Source organism: Cladophialophora carrionii (assembly GCF_000365165.1).
Source record: "Cladophialophora carrionii CBS 160.54 unplaced genomic scaffold supercont1.1, whole genome shotgun sequence".
Lineage (NCBI taxonomy): Eukaryota > Fungi > Ascomycota > Eurotiomycetes > Chaetothyriales > Herpotrichiellaceae > Cladophialophora > Cladophialophora carrionii.
In genome coordinates this window covers 2587183-2606011 of record NW_008481816.1, presented here as the reverse complement: position 1 = coordinate 2606011, position 18829 = coordinate 2587183, and the positions used below count along the sequence as shown (strand labels likewise).

Sequence of the window (18829 nt, the reverse complement as noted above, 5' to 3'; positions counted from 1 at the left end):
CTCCACAGCCGCGTCTCTATCACTCCCAGTATCTGGGATCTCGCGTGGCCCGACGTCGCGCCAACCCCAGATTCTGATCTCTGCGGGTCTGGACGGGACTGGAATTGCAGATCCGATGAGACTGATGGGCCTTCGACCACCGCCGGGCCGCCTATCTCCCCCTGCTGCCCCTGCTGCCTCGTGGTGCCCTGGTCTATCAGTGCGTCTAAGATGCACCTCGTCTATCTTGGAGATTCCAGCTTTGAGGATGGAAATGTCAACATCAAGAACTGGATGTCTATATAGAGCTCTTTCGCCTCACGATTGTGTTCAAGGATCCTCATCCTTCAATTTCCAGATTCCCCATCCTCCCTACCCGCTTTCCAGGTTCAAACATCCCCCCAACCAAAATGGTCAACTTCTCAGCCGAGCGCTTCTCCCCGAAGCGCCTCTCACCTCAACGCGTCAAGGCCAAGGTCGAACCTCACATGCACTGGAAGGTGCCCATGGAGAAGGGAGTCTACCAAGACTCCCGCTGGTCCAATCCGGACTTGGACCCCGTGGCACCTGAGGACCGAACATGGGGCGCCGTCGTAAGTGTCTTGCAGAGAGGTTGCGTCGTATCTCGAACAGCTGACTCATGCATCCATAGGATTACTGGGCATACTGGACAAGTGACATGCTTGCTCCGCCCCTTGCCTCCACGGTGTCATCCGTCATGAGCTTAGGGTTCACTGCTCGAGAGACCATTCCCATTGTGTTCTGTGGGTTTGCTCTGTGCTCCGGGGCATTGACATTGACCGGCAAAATGGGTGCTCGATACAGCATCCCATTCCCCGTGCTCGTCCGCTCCATTTTCGGCATGTGAGTTTGCGCTCGAGTTCTTGTCGTTGGCTTTCCTCACTTTCTCCCGGAAAACCATTCGTTTCCAGCCCGGTGTTGATGACGATGCTAACATGCTGTGACCCACAGGTATGGCAGCTATCCCATCATCGTGCTCCGCTCATTTGGTAGGTATCCAGTGTCTCCCCGGGAGAACAGGGCTGACAGTCCTCCTCTAGTGGCCGCCATGTGGACCGCGATCCTCTGCGTCCAGGCTGGTGATTTCCTCAACAACTGCCTCACGGCAATCTGGCCAAGTTTCGCCAACTTCCCCAACCATTTGCCAGAAAGCGCTGGCATCACTTCAGCTGGGCTTCTCTGCTTCGTGAGTCTCGACTGCCACTTTTTGCAACTTCGACTGACCCCGGTCCACAGTTCATTTACTGGATCTTCCAAACCATCCTTGCTTTGATGCCCATCAAGAAGCTCCGCATCCTCTTCCTGATCAAGGGTATCGTCGTCCCTCCTACCTTCCTAGCCCTTTTCCTGTGGGCGGCCATCGTCACTCATGGCGGCGGGCCGCTTGTTACCGGACATGCCAAGATCACTTCGACATACATGAACACGGCATACTCTGCCCTGACCGGCTTGAATGCTATTATCGGCCTCTTCAGCTCAATGGCCGTCAACTTCCCCGATTTCAGCCGTTTCAGCAAGAATAATCTGAAGGGATACAACCAGTTCTTCGCGCTGCCCGTCATCGGAACACTGGGCGCGTTGACTCCCATCTTCGTCACCTCGGCCCACAGCTACATCTGGGGAGAGTTCGAGTGGTACATGCCCGCCGTGATTGCAAAGTTCGACTCCCGCGCTGCCAAGTTCTTCACCGCCTTCAGCTTCATGTTGGCGACGATCGGCAATCAAGTTGCTGCCGGAACGTATCCCTTCTCCAACGACAGTGAGTACCAATCGCTCCGGCCGCTGGTCAAGTATCGAATGCTGACAGTGCCCCTAGTTTCCGGTCTGTGCCCGAAGTATATCAACATTTTCCGCGCGACGCTGATCATCTCCATCTTCTGCGTTGTGTCGAACCCATGGCAGATCATCAGGAATGCGTCCGGTCTGCTCGCCTTTCTCAGCGGCTACTCGATGTTCATGGGCGCCATCTGCGGCACAATGTGTTGCCATTACTATCTGATCGTCAACAAGAAGCTCAATATCCATGAGCTGTACAATGGCCATGGCATCTACCGGTACAACAAGATCGGCTTCAATTGGAGGGCCTATACGGCTTTCGTCGTCGCTGTCGCGCCGTTGCTGCCCGGTTTCAGCAAGAGCATCGACAACAGCCTCAATGTCGGCGGTGCCTGGAAGATCTACACCTTCTCTTGCATCTACGGCTTCGTGATATCCGGCCTGGTGTACTATGTTATCTGCAAGTATGTCTCGGACGTCGGTGTCGCCAAGATTGACGAGGCCGTCTACCCGCCACAGAAGGTGGATTTGACAGACGTCGAAGTGGGAGTTCCTCCATCGGATGAAGACTCCATCCAGGAGAAGGCCGGCGTCGCAGTGGCCATTGGCTCCAAGGAGCTTGGTTTCGAATGAAGGCAGGCGTTTGCATTGTCGTCAATGTGTAGATTGATCTGTGTAACCTGGCGAGGAGGGCTCAAAGATTGATTGAGGAGTCGTTGGTATTGCCGGAGTTGTGTGAGAAGGAGCGATAGGTGGAGTAGGATACCCAGATATTTTCCCGTATCAATGAGTCTTCAATGTTTCAGAAAACGCCAAAGGAAACACCGTCCATCCGAATTTCCGACAAGTACGTTCTCTTGTTTCCGAGATCCCAGCTGCACGCAGACATTAGATCTTCCAATTCGCAAAAGGAATTCATTCATCAGTCATCACGGTCATGATCCATCAGCTATCGGTAGTATTCCTTCGTGGTCCGCTTAACCAGTTCTGTTTCGAACTGGGAAGACCGATCGTCGTCATCACGATGGTGCCTTTGGTGTCGTCGCCTGGAAGTTGCTCTCTGTGGCGGATACGCTGGCCGTTGATCATCTTCATACTCATACTGTCTCATTGTTTGCTCGGTAAAGGTACGTCGCTCCTCATCCACTTCATCATACTCGTGAAGTCGCGGGTCGCTCCGCTGGGGACCGTATCTGCCCCGGGAGCGGCTCCTGCTCCTGTTCCGTCTAGTATATCCCGCGGCGTAGACGTCATCGTCCGCGAGCCCATTGCCCTGGAGGTAGCGACCGGCCAGGTGTGCTTCAGCTCCTGGTCTCTCGTGTCGACTCTCGCTCGCATCATGGTTACTGATCTGATCGCGGTAGAACCCTACGCTTGCCCGTCTGTGCAGAGCGGGAGGCGAGCTGTTCCCACCCCGCATTGCGCTTTTCAGTCGACGAGGCGGAGGAATGTCCTCGGCATAAGCTTCGTAAGCCCGGCCGCGGCCACTGTAGCGGGTGTCGTCGATCTCTTCTGTGACGTGCACGTCCCTGTAGGCAACATCGCGAACCGTGCGATCACGACCCCCACCGCGATGACCCTCGTATAAGATATCATCTCTCCTGGAGGGCGGAGGTGCATCACGTCTCAAGCGAGGCTGCCTGGAGTCGAAGTCAATTGCATAGTCTTGCGAGTAGCCGCCGCCGCCGCCGCCAATGTCGACGACATAGGTGCCGTCGTCTCTCTTCTGCGGCCGGAGGACTTCATACTCGTAGCGGCCGTGGTCGGACGGCCGGTCCTCAACGATCACAGCGTCCGAGCGTTTGACATACGCCTCTGCATTCCTGTCGCGGCCGACCGCGTACCGTGTCTTGGTGGTTCCGGCGGCTGGGAGGACGTTCCGCGAATCGCTCGTCCTTGACTGCCGGTCACCTTCGACTCGGTCGTCTCGAGAACCACGCGAGTAGACCCTCTCTCTGCGGTAATCGTCCTCATATTCAAGTTCGCGTCTCGGCCTTCGGCTGGGCGTGGAGTCATCGATCTCTTCGCGCCTGCGGCTGGAATAGACGACCTTGTAAGGCCGGTCACCGTCCCGTGCCGACATGGCACATTAATGTAATTGCTTAGCGATTGGGTGCCCAGGGTTGCTAGAGATAATCCAACGAAGGCTGAGAAATCGACAGTGGAAAGTGAGATGGATGGCCAGCCTCCTTGCCGGTCGCTGGTTTTCCTTTTTTTTGCCCAGCCCGAACAGAGGTGCAGCCTGAGCTCAGCCCGAATTCACGAATGGCTCACAATTCTGCTTTCGGTCAAAGCTGCAGCTGCAGCTGAAGACAGCGGCTGACGTCATCAGCGTGGTCTGATCTGCCACGGGGGAACCACCTGTCACCCACCTATCACCCACCATCACCCACCTATTCGCCGCCCGTCACTTAACTTTCACTCACCGATCACTTAGACCTTTCCCTCGCTGATCGCTGATCGAGCCTTGTGGTGCCTGGTGGTGCCTGCGCAACTTCAAGCGTGTTGCCATCTTTCTCCATCGACGGGTCAGTCATCGGCCAGATGCGAAAGAGTGAATATCTTCTGCAGGCATCCAGGGCTGAGTATTCGACAGCGCTCCGAAGAACTAACTTAGGCGCGGCACGAAGCGCATTCCGGGCATTTGTGCCTGACTTGCTGGTACTGGAGAAGGCCGTCTTCCTTCGGACGCCTACCACCCGGCGTCTGTCCAAAAGCTATTTCCCGCTATCCTACTCCGCATAGCCATCGCTTTCCTGTACGTACTGTACGAGGTAGGTAGTATGGGCTCCAGTACGGTACCAGGTAAACTTCGAACTGACGCCCCCAATTGCTGTTATCTCACACTCCTCCTATGGCCATGTCGATGTCTTCTCTACTTTTCGCACAACTGCCGCCTACTTGTCCATCCTGAATACCCCCACGTATTCCCGCTCATTGTCACCAGGGTCCTGAGTCGAGTCTTTAGTATTAAACGCACGGCTATCGTGATTGTCGCCGGCATCATCTTCCTTCTCCTCTCCACGGCCCAGTTCGTCATTGTCATCCCCTGCCGGCTCGCCTCCGCTCCGCGGGTGGCGGCTGAAATCGTCATGCCTCGCTGAGGCTGTTGGTCGCCTGGCAGGTATTGGTATAGGATTGACGTATGGAGGCGGCAGGCTCGATGGTTCGAACTGCTGCTCACAGTTCGTCGCTATCTCCAGACTGTTTTCTGTCTCTTTGTCCTTGGTAATAGTCGTGCTCATTCTAGATGTGTCCACGGTCTTTGGTGCTTGTTGGCTTGATCTAGGTCGCGGTGCATAAGAAGATACGTGGTCGCTATGAAGATGGCCGCTTGTTGTGCTTTGTGTTGGTGCTGAAGTGGTCACGACAGACCATTCAAATGTGCAGCGACACGACTTGTTTGCCAAAACGCTGTTCATAAGCCAACAGATCTCCGGGGCATGGGCACAACCGTGGCGAGTGGAAGACGACGAGGGACCAACAGGCGCGACGAGGCATTGGTGCAACATATGCGACCGAAGTGCGAATGGGAAACCAAACCGACAATGTCAACCACATAGCTGTCTTCTGTAGTCCGCCGAGGGTCAAGCAACTCTGAGGGTATCAATTCTCTATAATCGTAAGCTCATGCGTCGTCCTTCTGGCCCTCTCCCTCCTTGTCAGCCTTGTCCCTTGGCGGCTTCATCTTGGAGATGACGAGAGCGGCTTTGGCCAAACCCGCCTCCATCCTGTGACCGGTTTTTGTGTCTTGCCTACCTTCAACTTCTGGGTTGGTAGCACCACGAGAGTCGGTCGCTTCATCTTCCGGCACAAATGGCTTGACTCCCTCGTCTTCAGCATGTTCCACCCGCTGAGCGTCACTGCTGACTTGTCCCGAGGTAGACTCGTCCTTCACACTCGAAGCACGGCTCACATCTGCACTTTCAGGCTGGGATTTCCTAAGCCCAAGTTCTTTGCCCAGTGTAGTCGCCCCTTGATTGATCATGGCCCCCATTGTCAGGGCAGCGGCTCCCTTCCGGCCACTATCAACGCCGTCCGCTGGCCGGACCTCAGTATCGTCAACGCCTCGCCAATCCGCGGGCTGCTCCTCTGGTACCGGCTCTCCCTTCTCGGGCTGTGTTATGATCCTTTCAACGGGTCCACCTTCACCTTCTTGTTTGGCGTATTTCCAGACGACCTTGAGGCGATCCAGTGCTTTCGTGCCCTTTCTGGAGCTACCCTTGATACCGTCCATGGCTTCCCACTCGATTTCAAAAATGCCGGAATCATGACCTTCGTGGCCGCCTTCGAAATATGCATTAAACCATACGTGAGCAATGGCAGTGACCATTGTGAGGCCCGTGTACCCCGCTTTGTTTCGTCGTTCGAAGTCAATATTAATATCGCTGGTTGGGAGTATCAGTGGCTGAGACGGTTTGAGGATCACGGACTGAGAAGAAGGCTCCGCGCTAGAGCCTAAGCTCATCGAAGATGACTGTGGGGTGCCGTTCGTTGGACTGGTTAGTATTTGGTCGTGCTTTTTAGCCTCTGAGGCTGGATTTGCTGATCTGTTGCTGTCTTCCACGACGGTCTTTTCCTGCCGAGTGAATGTATGGAATGCGCGGATGCGCCGTCCGTTGTCGACAAACCCTTCCACAGACACCTTGACACCGTCCCTCAGACCCCAAACATGGACTTCAACGACCTCTACAGGCCTCTCGACATAACGTTTGCCCATCCTGTTTGCCCATCGATCCACATAATCAACCCAACGCAGCTGACTTGGAATACTCACGCCGAGGCCAAACCCGGGGCGCATTCGTCTCGTGGTGAATCGTTGTAGGGCGTCTTCTTTCTTCCATCCTTCCTCGCTGATCAAGTATGAGCAGGCCGCTGTGCCACTCCTGCCCTTGCCGGCTTTGCAGTGTACAACGGCCACTCGCCTCTTATTGTCACCACCCTCTTCGCCAGCTTTCTCTTCTGCGCGCTGGATCCAATTGCGCATGGAAGCCATAAGATTTGGGATTATTGCGAAGGGAGGAGGGTGGTGGTCCGGCCACGGGAAGTGGTGTATCCTGTTGTAAACCTCCGAATCAGGATACCCAGTGCCTTCTGCTCGAAACTCGAATATGGACCAATCTTCGCCGTGCTTCCGATCGAGGAAGCCAACGAGCTGGCTCAGGGGATTTCGGTAGGCTTTCTTCGGCCATACTGAACTCGGGCCGGAAGTAACGACAACTGCCAGACTTTAGCACATCTCTCGAGCCTGGTCTTGTAGCTTGCATACCGTCGTCCGTCACGTAGCACAGGTCCAACCCTGCTTCTGGACTACGGACCTCGTCAGCATTTAGTATTGCGGGCAAAGTAAGGACAGAAAGCCCATCAGACTCACTGTCGCGCTCGCGGTCCGGCGACGATCTGTCGTAAAAGTGAAGCCTTCTGATGTTAGCCACGGTATGGTGCTGCGGTGTTCGACATACCATCGCTTCGAGTCACAAGAAAGGCTATTGTGTCATTCTGAGAGCAGTTCGCGGTATCACTCTTCCTAGCACCGGGATACTGTCGATGATACTGTCGACCAGAGTAAATTTCTCTTCGGTACGGAGTACGTTGTCAGATTTCAGGATCGAAGACACACGACGCGGTGATCGAATAGACTGACGTCATTCGTGCCTTCCGTCGTCCGATGCGTGTCTGCACCAGCTCACTTCTCGCTCACTTACAGTGCATGTCGCCTTCACCAAGACAAATTCGGGCAATGAATGTGAACTTGGAAATAGAATTAATATGTTGCATTGAGTAGCGTCCTAGTCAAGTTGCGGAGCTGGAAGTAGTTGCCCATTTCAAATATCGCTGCAAAAGTCTCGAGTCGCAACCTGAATGTTAGCCTTGCCATTTCCTCGCGCTGGCTTTAGAATTTCCCATCTTGTACGCCATCCACCAAACTTCTTTTATCTGAAACTGGTCACTCCGCAATTTAAGTGTCCGTTCACACTACGGGAACGACTACAGTACACAGACAATCTGCAATTCACAGTAGAGGTGCGGAACATCGATCCCCACCACTAGGCCGCTAATATCCAAGTGACACCCTCGGCGACGAGTCATACAGCGGAAGGACACCGCGACATACTTGTGATTACGAGATTCCCCCCTCGCAGATGGCAATGGCAATTAGCGACCTCTCTGAACGACGGTGTTAGGGGATCCCGGCTCCACGCGGCGGCTCGTGTGAGAAGCCGAATGCACGTCTGACGAGCTTTCTCGGCTGCAAACCAACACCAACACTCTGGTCAGACAGGATATTGTCCAAATGAAGTAGCTGGGGAGCGAGGCGACGGGCGACTCCACATCCATCAAGGCTTCCAAGTTCGTACAAAGAATCGGACCCCTGAAATTCCACGCTCGTCAATCGTGCTCGAATCATGCGGTTGATCGCTAACGTGCTCGCAGCCTGCCACAGCCAGGCAGATATGCTCGTACGAGCACGTACTAGTTATCTCTCCGTGTGATTGTAGAGGCGGCGGGAACGCCCCACAGTCCTTCAGATGTCGCTTAAGAGAACGCCGCTGGCTCCGTGATGGCATGCTGGACATCAACCACATCACGTCCTCTTAAGCTGGGGCTTAACCTTCTCCCTTTGCGGCCTTGGACGAGATTCGTGTACATCTCAACCACGTTACTCACTCGCACGGAACAGCCGCAGACATACATCACATGGCGGCCGAAGATGAGGACTCGCAACATCAAGCACCAGTCACCAGATCTCGCCCTGGCTCTGAACCCGCCACCGATGCTAATTCTGCCATGGATAAGCCACACGTCAACATTTCGCAAGGGAAACCTCTCGAGAAAGAAGATGAGAGCTACGGAAGCCCACGACAGCCGTCCAGTCTGGAGCCCTTGGATCTAGAAACACAAAGCCAAACACACGCGCAAAATGTGCCCGTTCCCCACCACATGGACGACGCTCTCGACAAAGAATCGACCACCCAGAATGCCGTCTCGCGCCAGATCTCAGCCCCGCTGGCCGAGTCGCTCTCGCTGGGCCATGAGATCCTCTTTGTCGGCATCATCTGCACCGCGCAATTCACCACGCAAGTTGGCTTCGGCCAGGCGCTATTCATCCTCCACGACATCGGACGCAGCTTCCACCTCAGCAACGCCGGTGAACTAAGCTGGCTAGTCGCCGGCTACAGTCTCACGGTCGGGACCTTCATCCTCGTCAGCGGCCGACTAGGCGACATGTTCGGGTACAAACGCATGCTGCTGATCGGGTACGCCTGGTTCTCGATCTGGTCCCTCGTGGCCGGCCTGGCCATCTACGCGGACCACGTGCTGTTCGTGTTTGCGCGCGTCTTGCAGGGCATCGGGCCGGCGATCCTATTGCCCAACGGCGTCGCGCTGCTGGGCGCAAGCTACGCGAACGGCAGTCCCAGGAAGGATATGGTGTTTGCGTTATTCGGAGCATGCGCGCCAGGTCAGTTCCCTCCCTTGCTTCCCCTAGCACCTGCTATCGAATCGTACACCCTTTCCTGCGAAGCAAAATACATACTAGATTAACCCTCTAATCATGCATCCGGCTCTTCTGCAGGTGGGTCCATCATCGGTGGTCTCTTCGCCGGCCTCTTCGCCCTAACATGGTGGCCGTGGGCATACTTCTCTTTCGCCATCGTGCTCGCCGCGATCGCTATCGTCGCAGCGGTCGTCATCCCCAACCCTGCGGCGAAGATCCAATCCGTTGGGACATCTGTGCCTGTTCTCTCTCTCCGCGAGAAGATCAAGCTTCTCGACCTCCCGGGCGCGGTCGTCGGCATCACAGCCCTGGTCTTGTTCAATTTTGCGTGGAACCAAGCTCCAATTGTGGGTTGGCAGAAGGTATACGTCTACATCACCATGCTGGTCGGTATCCTCTTGGTCCCGCTGTTCTTCTACATCGAATTCCGGGTCGCGAAGGCGCCGCTTGTGCCGTTTGACTCCCTCACCGTCGATGTGGGGTTTGTGCTCGCATGCATCATATGCGGGTGGTCGTCGTTTGGTGAGTCAATCACTCCTGTGCTCGGAGGGCTTCCAAGCCCAACGTACCAAGTTGTTTCGAGCTAACAGGGTGTGGTCTATTAGGTATCTGGGCCCTCTACCTCGTCAACTTCCTTCAAGTGCTCCGCCAGTCGTCGCCTCTTCTTACCGTGGCGTACATGGCGCCCGTGGCGGTGTCGGGCTTCATAGCGTCCGTCGTAACGGGCATTGCCCTGTCGAAGCTCAGGCCACCCATGGTGATGGCCCTCGCCCTAGCGTTCTTCACCATCGGACACATTCTCATCGCAACTGCACCGGTCCATCAAACTTATTGGGCGCAGACATTTGTCTGCATGATTGTCATCCCGTGGGGAATGGACATGTCGTTCCCTGCCGCGACAATCATCCTGTCCAATGCTGTGCGGAAAGAGCACCAGGGCATTGCCGCGAGCCTGGTCACCACGATCGTCAACTACAGTATATCCCTTGGCTTGGGCTTCGCAGGGACGGTGGAGGTACATGTCAACAATGGCGGTCGTACGTCGGAGGACCTGCTCAAGGGATACAGAGGAGCGTGGTACGTAGGCATTGGCTTCGCGGCGATGGGACTCTGCATCAGCATTGTCTTCCTGCTGAAGGGGTACCTGAGGGGAAGCACTAGCAAGTGACCGCAGGCTTGTTGTGGTTCAGAATGCCGCTATTGGCACCTCAGCTACAGGCGATGATACATCCACCTCAAACGGCCCCACGATCGCCGTCCAATGTACCGTGTAGATTGGCCTGCTTGCGGGACTGCTCCGCCCTCTCAGCCTTCTCCGCGGAGACGCCCAATTTCACTGCCATTGAGCTCAGAGGACATCGGAGCATCATCTGGCAAGTGTGAGGTCATGAAGTTGGCGTCCTCGGTGGACTGACTCGGCATCCGGCCAGGGTGAGACTGTGGTGGTGTTTGATGCCATTGCTCGGCTCGCCGATTCCAGCAAAGGCGTTGAAGCCGGTGCCCCTTGCAGTCCCTGCGACCTCGTTGTCGCTCGCAATGATATCTTGGAGGGATTTTCGAGAAGCAGCCCACTTGGGCTCGATCAGGTCGTACCGAGAGGTGAGCGTGACGTGCAGTATCTGCTTCAGTTCTTGGTGTACCGGACTTGCGTCCAGGTGATCGGACAGCAGAGGAAGGGCACAGCGTGACTGTAAGGCGTGGCAGAGGTGCGTGTTGGGATTTCCCATCCGGTACTTCGCACAATGACAGAGATGCCACGAACATACTAGACAGAATACCAGAGATCCGTACACGCGATTCGGAACCGGGATCGATCGCCGTAGCCAATCACCTGGTACAAGTTGCTGAACAGCACTGATGAATATGCCGGCAGGGAAGCATATCGGAGTCATCAGTCTGAACATTATTTCCTTGCAGTAGAAGGTCCCTCACGACAGTAGACCACTCCATGGCAGGGTCATCGAATATGTGGATAGCAGTGGCATAATTAGAGTGATAGCCCTTGGTAAGACGCACTTTGATGGTCACCCACAACCAAGCCACCCCTGCCACAGTCTTCAAACAAGACATACAGGAGATGTGACCTAGTGCTCTGGACGCAGGACAGGACGTGGGAATTTCCAGGTATCAAAAAAGCAAAAACGAATATTGAGCTAAGCCTAGTTGGTATTTCGGATAGGAACATCGCTGAACCGATGAGTCCTCTCGGTCCTTTGTATGTGGCCTCCATGGCTTTGCCTCGCCGACGTCGACCCCATGTGTCCATGCATCGTGGTGTCAAATGTAAGCCAAAATGGTAAACGACGAAAGAATCGTCTTCCCAGGTCCCCCGTTCCGCGTGGACTTGGCAGCCATTGACGCGATACACCCTATCCACTACAGCCGACGTCTGCTTATCTTTCGTTGTGCGTCTCCTGCTCAGCCTGATGCACAGCTCAGCGCCTTGAAGACTGCTTTGAGGGAACTTGTGCAACGATGCCCGCTGCTAGGTGGTATTGTCGCTCCCTTGACACTCGAGGAGGGCGAAGACGTGGACCCGAACTGGCGTACCATCCTTCCTGGTGATGGCATGGAGCTCATCGTGAAGGACCTCCGGCACGCTCTGCCCTCATTTGGGGAGCTTGAGACAGAAGGCTTCCCAGTCGACAAGCTCCCTTATAATCTTCTTGTGCCCGTCCCTCAAGACATCGGGAACGATCGACTCTTCGCCGCGTGCAAATTGCAGTTCACGGTCATTGAAGGCGGTTCGATATTGACATGGGCGATGTCACATTCTGTCGCAGATGGCAGTGGGAACAATGAGCTGATGCGCATTCTGGCAGAAGAGACGCATCTCACTCAGAACCACTCCGACGAAGACACCTCCACAAAAGCTGCGCCGGCGTCCCCCGCCGGCCTCGATCGGAGCGTAATGCGCAACATCACAAGCGACGTTCCCTTCCGGATAGAAGACCACCCCGGGTACATAGCTAGTGCACCAATCCAACCTCCATTCCATCCCTTCGCGGCTGGTTCGGCTGAGGTATCGGTGTTACTACACCTTCCGGCATCTCGCGTTGCACAACTCAAAGCCGACGCTCAACAGCCTCGAGCGACCCCGATATCGACACACGACGCAATAGCCGCTCTGATCTGGCGCAGTGCCATTCTCATCCGGAGCAGGCGCTCCGCCTCAGCACAGAGTATACCTCCCAGCACCCAAGTCAAGCTATTCATGCCCTCGGACGCACGCCGGCACCTCCACATCCCCGACTCATATATCGGCAATGCCGTCTATCAACTCTCCGCTTCACTTGCCCTGGGAGACATACTATCCCCCACCGGACTGCAAGAAGCAGCCAGTGCCATCCGCTCCACCATCAACGCCGTGACGCCGGAAAAGGTACGCAGCCTGATGGCTCGCACGAATCAAGAATGGGTCGACTGGGCGTTCTTAGGCAGTTACACTTCTACGGGCGTGCCGATGGGCACGGACTGGACAAGCTCCAGCCTGTATGAGCACGACTGGGGCAAGGCCTTTGGTTGCGTGACGCGGTTTCGATATCCCGGTGACGAAGGCTCCACTTGTATCCTTCCGAAGTTGCGTGATGGCTCTGCCGAGGTCATGGTTGCTGTGATGAAGAACGAGGTGGACGTTCTAAAAGGCGAAGAATGCTTTGGACAATACCTACGCTGAAAAGCATGGGTGACCGAGATGGCCTGGACATAGGGGCAAAAGTGTGTTGGGAACCTGCACCTGGTCGACTATATCCAGCAGGTCGCACCACACCTACCACTGCGCACATCGACTGGCACTCCTTGGTCCAAGTATGTGTTCGTGAGTGTCTGCTAATACTCGTTGCCCATGCCAAGGGCATTTCAAGCCAGATTAAACGATTCAGCCCCGGCGCAAGGATGCCGCTGGCAGCCACCTGCACGGATTCACTGCAATGTGTCCGCGCACAGGGGTACTCTGGCAGGGTACGAATATCACCTGCAGAGCAAGCATCTCATATCAATTGCCCAGAATTGTCCAGGAACTGCACACCTCCGCCCAGCCTGTTGCCCACGGTTGGTCGGCGGTTCAGAGGCTTGCGGTCGTATCGTCCTCAGTACTCGAGGGGAGCCGGCAAAAGACACAACGCTCCCTCGAGCCGAAGTCTGACGCGACATATGAACGACGACCATTCGAGAACACTGGATAGTATATCTTGGTCCTAGGCCCAGATCATCTGCTCTCTGCAGCTCCACCGAGCAACCAGTGTGAAGACACCTTGTGTTGCATTTTGCCGATCTACCACCACACCTGTACCAGTCCGCGCCGCCGGTAGCGGACTCCATCACACCCTTTGTGCAAGTAGCCAAGGGTGCATTTCCACTTGGATAAAGAAACTTCTGAACAGTCCTTTTCCCTTTGCCACTGCAGGTCGAGATTGTGTCGTATTCAAAGTTGAACAAGGCGTGCCCTGTCCCGCAACAATCCGCATTGTCCACCCTTACGCTTTCCTTTACTCAACACAAACATACCATTCATTCATGCTCTTGCAACCGCTCCAGACTATCCTTCAATGGCATTCCACTCAGCCGCAAGGGACTGGATGGATAAAGCTTGTGCTCTCTACACGTCTTCCGTGACTTGGCCATCATCATCATCATTATCACCATCATCACCGTCGGTGACAACTCCATCGGCAACCACAGAAACCACAGCCAAGGAAGCGCACCTTCATCATTACAAGCAATCCATGACATCACAGCCACCACCACAACCATAGCTACAGTTCGAGATTTCCTCGAACAGCCCGTGAAGATGCACACCGAATTTCTTGGCAAGGAGCCCGGCTGGCCGACTTGTCCAGACTGCGGCGAAGGCCACGATCCCTGCGAGTCTTGCTTCTCTTGAGAGAGGACCGAGGACCTGGACCCGGACCCGGACCCAGTCTCGGAGATCAGGCGCGCCATTTAAAGTGAAGCGATAGGAGAAGATGATGATGATCAAACAAAGAAACATACACGAGAATCAAACTCGGTACATTACCGTAGTTGGCTGTGAGTGAGGAGCCTCCTGCCTACAGCTAGCTACCGCTACTTATCTACCTGGTGATTTTGATGACTCCTGGCGAGTCGAAAGGCAAGGTAAGTCGACGATCAACAGTGGAGTGGTCATCCTCGTAGGAGGAGACGACGCCGACGATAAGAAATAGGTAAAGGAAAGAAGTGTATGCGTATGCGTACTCCGTATGCGTCTGGGAATCGCCCGCGCTGACAATCAATATAACCTTTCCCCCGAAAGAAGCCCCCCTTAAGAGTCTTCATCTCCTGCGTTGGTTCTTGAATGTTGCGCATACAGTCTACTTCTCGCTCGGCCTCCGCGAGACTTATTCCTTTGTGCAAAATGACCGCTATGTTCGAAAAGCCATCAAAGGCAATGCTCGACGGAAGAGACCTAGCCGTTCGGCCGGTGTATGTATTTCTACTAGAAGGGATTCTTCGTATCGTCCGGTATTGTGACCAGCATGATGACTTGGTTCCGTAGGCACCTTCCCTGACAATCTATAATGGGATGGAAAGCCGCAGGGTGTATGAGTGCATATGTGCCAGTGGTCCCATTGGGCAGGGTGAAGGGTCTGAGGTGGTACTCCGTACGTAGATTGACAAGATATCGATACGAGAGCGGAAGGGCAGATTCCTACTCAAGCAAGCCTGCCACTTCTACAGTTCTGTCTGCCACATCGCCAAAAGGAGTCGCTAAACCCCGTGTCCACCGTGCAGCCTCTGGCCCCCTAGCGAACGAAGAGTTGAAGCCCTGCAACAGTTCAGTCATGCATCCTGCAGACGAGGTCACGCCCCACTAACGAATCGTGGCTTTCTCTCCTGAGAAGTCAACGGTTGAGACACCTACCGCGGTCAATCAGTAAACCGGAAACAACCAGTCAAGGTTTCAGAGCTAGTGGTACAAGAGAAAGAGCATTGTGAAGCGCGTGGCAGGTGAAAAGAACATGGTCACGGGTAGCTCAGGGCTTGCCCAAGCAAATTCTCGGTTCTCATTCACTCAAAGCTCATGAAGCACTCTCAGGTGCAGTCTTCGTCTCGTTGCCTGCGCCGAACGCCAGTCTCGCTATGCGTGTCACAATCATCATTACCGTCACGGCCATCTCAAGCGATTGTTGTCGACCAACAGTTATCTCTAGGACACGTGTTGCTGAACTGCCTCCTTGGGGATGACGCCTTGTCGCACAAAGATGTCGATCAAGTCCTGCAATGGTTCCATGTCCTTCTTACTGATGAGGTCGTAGTACATGGCGACGGTGCAGAAATGGACGAAGCAGCTGTTCAGCTCAGTAGAGCGACCGAGGTGCCAGAATGGATCGGTGAAGTGGTTGTGGTAGAGATGGGCATAGCATCGGAACATCTGCTTGATAATCGCCTTGACGTCCGCATGGTAGTGTTGAGGAAATCCCGAAGATTTGCCAACCCAGTCATCTTGAGCACCAGAGAGCGCAGCCAAAGGTTGATTGAGGTTGGTGGGAGGTGCAGCAATCACGCCAACCTGAGTAGCCGGACCTGGTGTGCCAATGTCGCCTGAGAGGTACGTGTGGTCGATCGGGACCGGAGGAGAGGTTGGGAAGGTCTTCTCGTCGTGAATCTTGCCCACGATCCAGCGTTGAACTCGGACGATGTACTGGGGCGCAGGGATCTTAGCTGGGCGTCCGTTCTCGAGCCAGGTGTAAGTCAGGCTACACAGGTGTCAGCTAGGGGTAAATCTCTTGGAAACAGGGTGGCGCACCGTCCAGCCGACATGGTGGGACATTGCTGCTCATTGCAGAGAGAGAGCCCAACATTGGTGTCAACCTCTTGAATAACCTGGATCATGCCGGTGAGGAGTCGGTTCATCTCGACCACTGGCTCGGATCAGTCTTCGGTCACCAGATACGTATGTAACCTGGTTGAACTCACATTGATGTGCCAGCCATTCACCGAGTTCGACATTCTTCGGTTGTGCCGCCAAAGTGAGGAAGTTACCCTTGACTGAGCACTTTGCGTATCTCTCATCCAAGAACTTCTTAGGTTGCTCCACGTAGGTGTTCTGCTCGCTGAAGGTGGAGGGGATGGAGGGAGAGTTTGTCATATGAGGAAGAGGAGGAGCCTGCTGAGAGACTGGTGACGGGGCCTGCCCATTGTTGTACTGAGCCTTGAGGTTCTGATTGGACTTTGTGTTGGCGCGGGTGAAACCCTGGCGACTGGGATCTGGGTCAGCCACAGCAGCACGCTTAGTAGGGGAGATGGGTCGTCTGAGGGATCTAAGGGGGATCTTGAATCTGAATCTGTTGGGCATCTTTGCGTGCTCGTGAGAGAGAGACAGTGCGAAGACGGAATGAGTTGGTGGCACAAGTGAAAGCAGACTGAGATGTCGGAGAAGTTGAAGACTGCGAGGGGAACGTACACGCTTTGAAAAAACGTCGCCATGACGCCGAGACTGACCACAGAGGGTCGCGCAGTTCACACAATTAGTCACAGCACAGTTGCTGGTCGTCGACGTGGTGATTGTTGTGAGAAAGGAGTCTCAGTTTCATCTTGTCGACGGTGAGGGAGGAGTATGCATTGATTCTCCCTATATCGCAACTTAGCCGGATGACGCTAACGCTATTTGGCATTGACATCTGCTACTTCTCCAAATCTTAAGTATCGCCTTTTGCGCATGGGACACCACAAGATCATTCTGCGCCCCTTTCACGGAACCCTTGGTGCTCAACATGTCGGCCGAAGTCGAGTCCGCGGTGAATCCTTCCCTGGAAGAGGACAGTGTTCCAGATCTTAATGGGGAGGGAGCCTCAGACGACGGTGGAGACCTCTTCGGAGACGATGAGGACGAGGCGCAGGATAAGTACGGCATACTCTCCACGGCTGTTGAGCCCTCAGCTAACTTTGGCAGCCTCCAGAGAAGATTAGACGACACGGAGCTGGACTCGGGCGACGATGAAGGTCGAAACGACCGCGTTGCGGCCACAGTCGAAGACGAAGAGGCGATCTACGAAGAACAGAAACAACTCAAGCTCCTCGACGTGGACGTCGCGCGGATCAAACCCCCTGAAGGTGACGAGCTCTTCCTTGTCAATATCCCCGAATTTCTCGGCATCAAACATAGAAACTTCGACTACGCGACCTATGAGCCACCCACGAAACCCCATGACGGCAGCGATGCCAAATTTTCCGCCTTCTCTACTGCAAACACCTCGCTTTTCTGGCGGCGAGACCCTCAAAATCCCGATAACATACAATCCAATGGCCGCATAATCCGCTGGTCAGATGGCAGCTTCACCCTGCAGATCGCATCCAAACCCACCGAGCACTATCGCATCTCCACAACCGCCATGCGTCCGGGATGGCCCAGAAAGACCACCCACCAAGAACACTACGACCCAGCCAGAGAATCAAACAACTACCTAGGAGCACCCCACCAGACGATAGGCATGGACCTCCAGATCGTGGCTCCTTTCGACGCGAGCATGAAGATCCAACCAACAGGCGACATAGCCGACGCCGCAGAACTCAAGCTGCGCCAATCCATTGCCGCCAAGGCAGAGCTCAACGACGTCCCCTCATCCTTCAAGTCCGTGAAAGTCGATCCTGAGCTCGCGAGAAAGAAGGCAGAGCAAGCCGAGAAGGATGTTGCCCGGTCTGCACGTAAGAGAGAGGCCGCTGCGGAGAGACAATTCACGCGCCGGGACAAGGTCCTCGGACGTTCTGGTCTCGGACGATCAGCGGGTCTCACGATCGGAGGCCTGGAAGACGACATGCCCACTGCGCGCGGCGTCAAGGCGAAACACCCACGACGCAAGTCAAACCGACGAGGAGATATTCTCTCCGACGAAGACGAAGACGACGAGGCATACCGTCGCCGCGGACGAGAAGACGAATACGACCGCGAAGACGACTTCGTGGCCGACAGCGATGAAGAGCCCGAGGTCTACGAGGACGACGGCGCAGAGGAACCCGAAGCAGAAGAGGAAGATGATCCTGATAACGACGACCTGGAAATCGAAGGGCGGCAGACGGTCGTGGAGAATCGCACAAGGGGCGGAGCACGGGATCGGGAAAGGACACCCAAACGCTCACGAAATGACGAAGATGACGACGCAGAGGCCGAAGACGACACTGAGGTGAGGAGACCAGCGCCTAGGAAGCAGCGACGCATAGTCGACGATGATTCGGAATAGACCCTCCTCTTGCCCAGTGGCAGATCTTGCTCTTGGCCTTGATCATGATATTGACATTTACATTGATATTGACGCGCAACCATACTACAAGCGTAGATACCCAATCTCAGAAGTCATTGACCTTGGATGAAAAGCAGTACAGTACCTGGGAGAAGGTCAAGTGCAAAACACAAGGAGAGCACATCAACCGACCATGCTTGGCAGGAGCCCTGGATATGTACTACTGCTCACCTACAGTAGAAGATACAGTAACCCTCTCATCCATGCTTCAAGTATCGAAGCACCTGTCACCTACCTAGGATTTTGCACTGATTCTCATTCTTTCGTCTCATTCTCATTCTCGTTATTGATCTCTCCC

At 54.8% G+C, this 18829-nt stretch overlaps 7 protein-coding genes across 7 annotated transcripts; 4 read left to right on the top strand and 3 right to left on the bottom strand.

Annotated features, from left to right (window-relative positions):
• Positions 1-389: 389 nt before the first annotated feature.
• On the top strand, positions 390-2409 carry G647_00913 (uncharacterized protein; the record flags this gene model as incomplete). Its single annotated transcript, XM_008724316.1, has 6 exons — positions 390-572; positions 632-843; positions 952-989; positions 1041-1186; positions 1237-1759; positions 1817-2409. The coding sequence occupies 6 exons, from the start codon at positions 390-392 to the stop codon at positions 2407-2409; spliced, it is 1695 nt and encodes a 564-aa protein (XP_008722538.1).
• A 316-nt stretch (positions 2410-2725) lies between these two features.
• On the bottom strand, positions 2726-3859 carry G647_00912 (uncharacterized protein; the record flags this gene model as incomplete). The annotated part of the gene is made up of 1 exon (XM_008724315.1): positions 2726-3859. One exon carries the CDS (start codon positions 3857-3859, stop codon positions 2726-2728), a length of 1134 nt encoding a protein of 377 aa, XP_008722537.1.
• A 1545-nt stretch (positions 3860-5404) lies between these two features.
• On the bottom strand, positions 5405-7241 carry G647_00911 (uncharacterized protein; the record flags this gene model as incomplete). The annotated part of the gene is made up of 4 exons (XM_008724314.1): positions 5405-6996; positions 7046-7086; positions 7151-7194; positions 7239-7241. The coding sequence occupies 4 exons, from the start codon at positions 7239-7241 to the stop codon at positions 5405-5407; spliced, it is 1680 nt and encodes a 559-aa protein (XP_008722536.1).
• A 1234-nt stretch (positions 7242-8475) lies between these two features.
• G647_00910 (uncharacterized protein) lies at positions 8476-10442 on the top strand (the record flags this gene model as incomplete). Its single annotated transcript, XM_008724313.1, has 3 exons — positions 8476-9238; positions 9353-9796; positions 9880-10442. The coding sequence occupies 3 exons, from the start codon at positions 8476-8478 to the stop codon at positions 10440-10442; spliced, it is 1770 nt and encodes a 589-aa protein (XP_008722535.1).
• Positions 10443-11567: 1125 nt separating this feature from the next.
• Positions 11568-12950, top strand: G647_00909 (uncharacterized protein; the record flags this gene model as incomplete). Its single annotated transcript, XM_008724312.1, has 1 exon — positions 11568-12950. One exon carries the CDS (start codon positions 11568-11570, stop codon positions 12948-12950), a length of 1383 nt encoding a protein of 460 aa, XP_008722534.1.
• Positions 12951-15440: 2490 nt separating this feature from the next.
• G647_00908 (uncharacterized protein) lies at positions 15441-16589 on the bottom strand (the record flags this gene model as incomplete). The annotated part of the gene is made up of 3 exons (XM_008724311.1): positions 15441-15990; positions 16041-16155; positions 16211-16589. 3 exons carry the CDS (start codon positions 16587-16589, stop codon positions 15441-15443), a joined length of 1044 nt encoding a protein of 347 aa, XP_008722533.1.
• Positions 16590-17007: 418 nt separating this feature from the next.
• On the top strand, positions 17008-18471 carry G647_00907 (uncharacterized protein; the record flags this gene model as incomplete). The annotated part of the gene is made up of 2 exons (XM_008724310.1): positions 17008-17138; positions 17187-18471. The coding sequence occupies 2 exons, from the start codon at positions 17008-17010 to the stop codon at positions 18469-18471; spliced, it is 1416 nt and encodes a 471-aa protein (XP_008722532.1).
• Between the last annotated feature and the right edge of the window lie 358 nt (positions 18472-18829).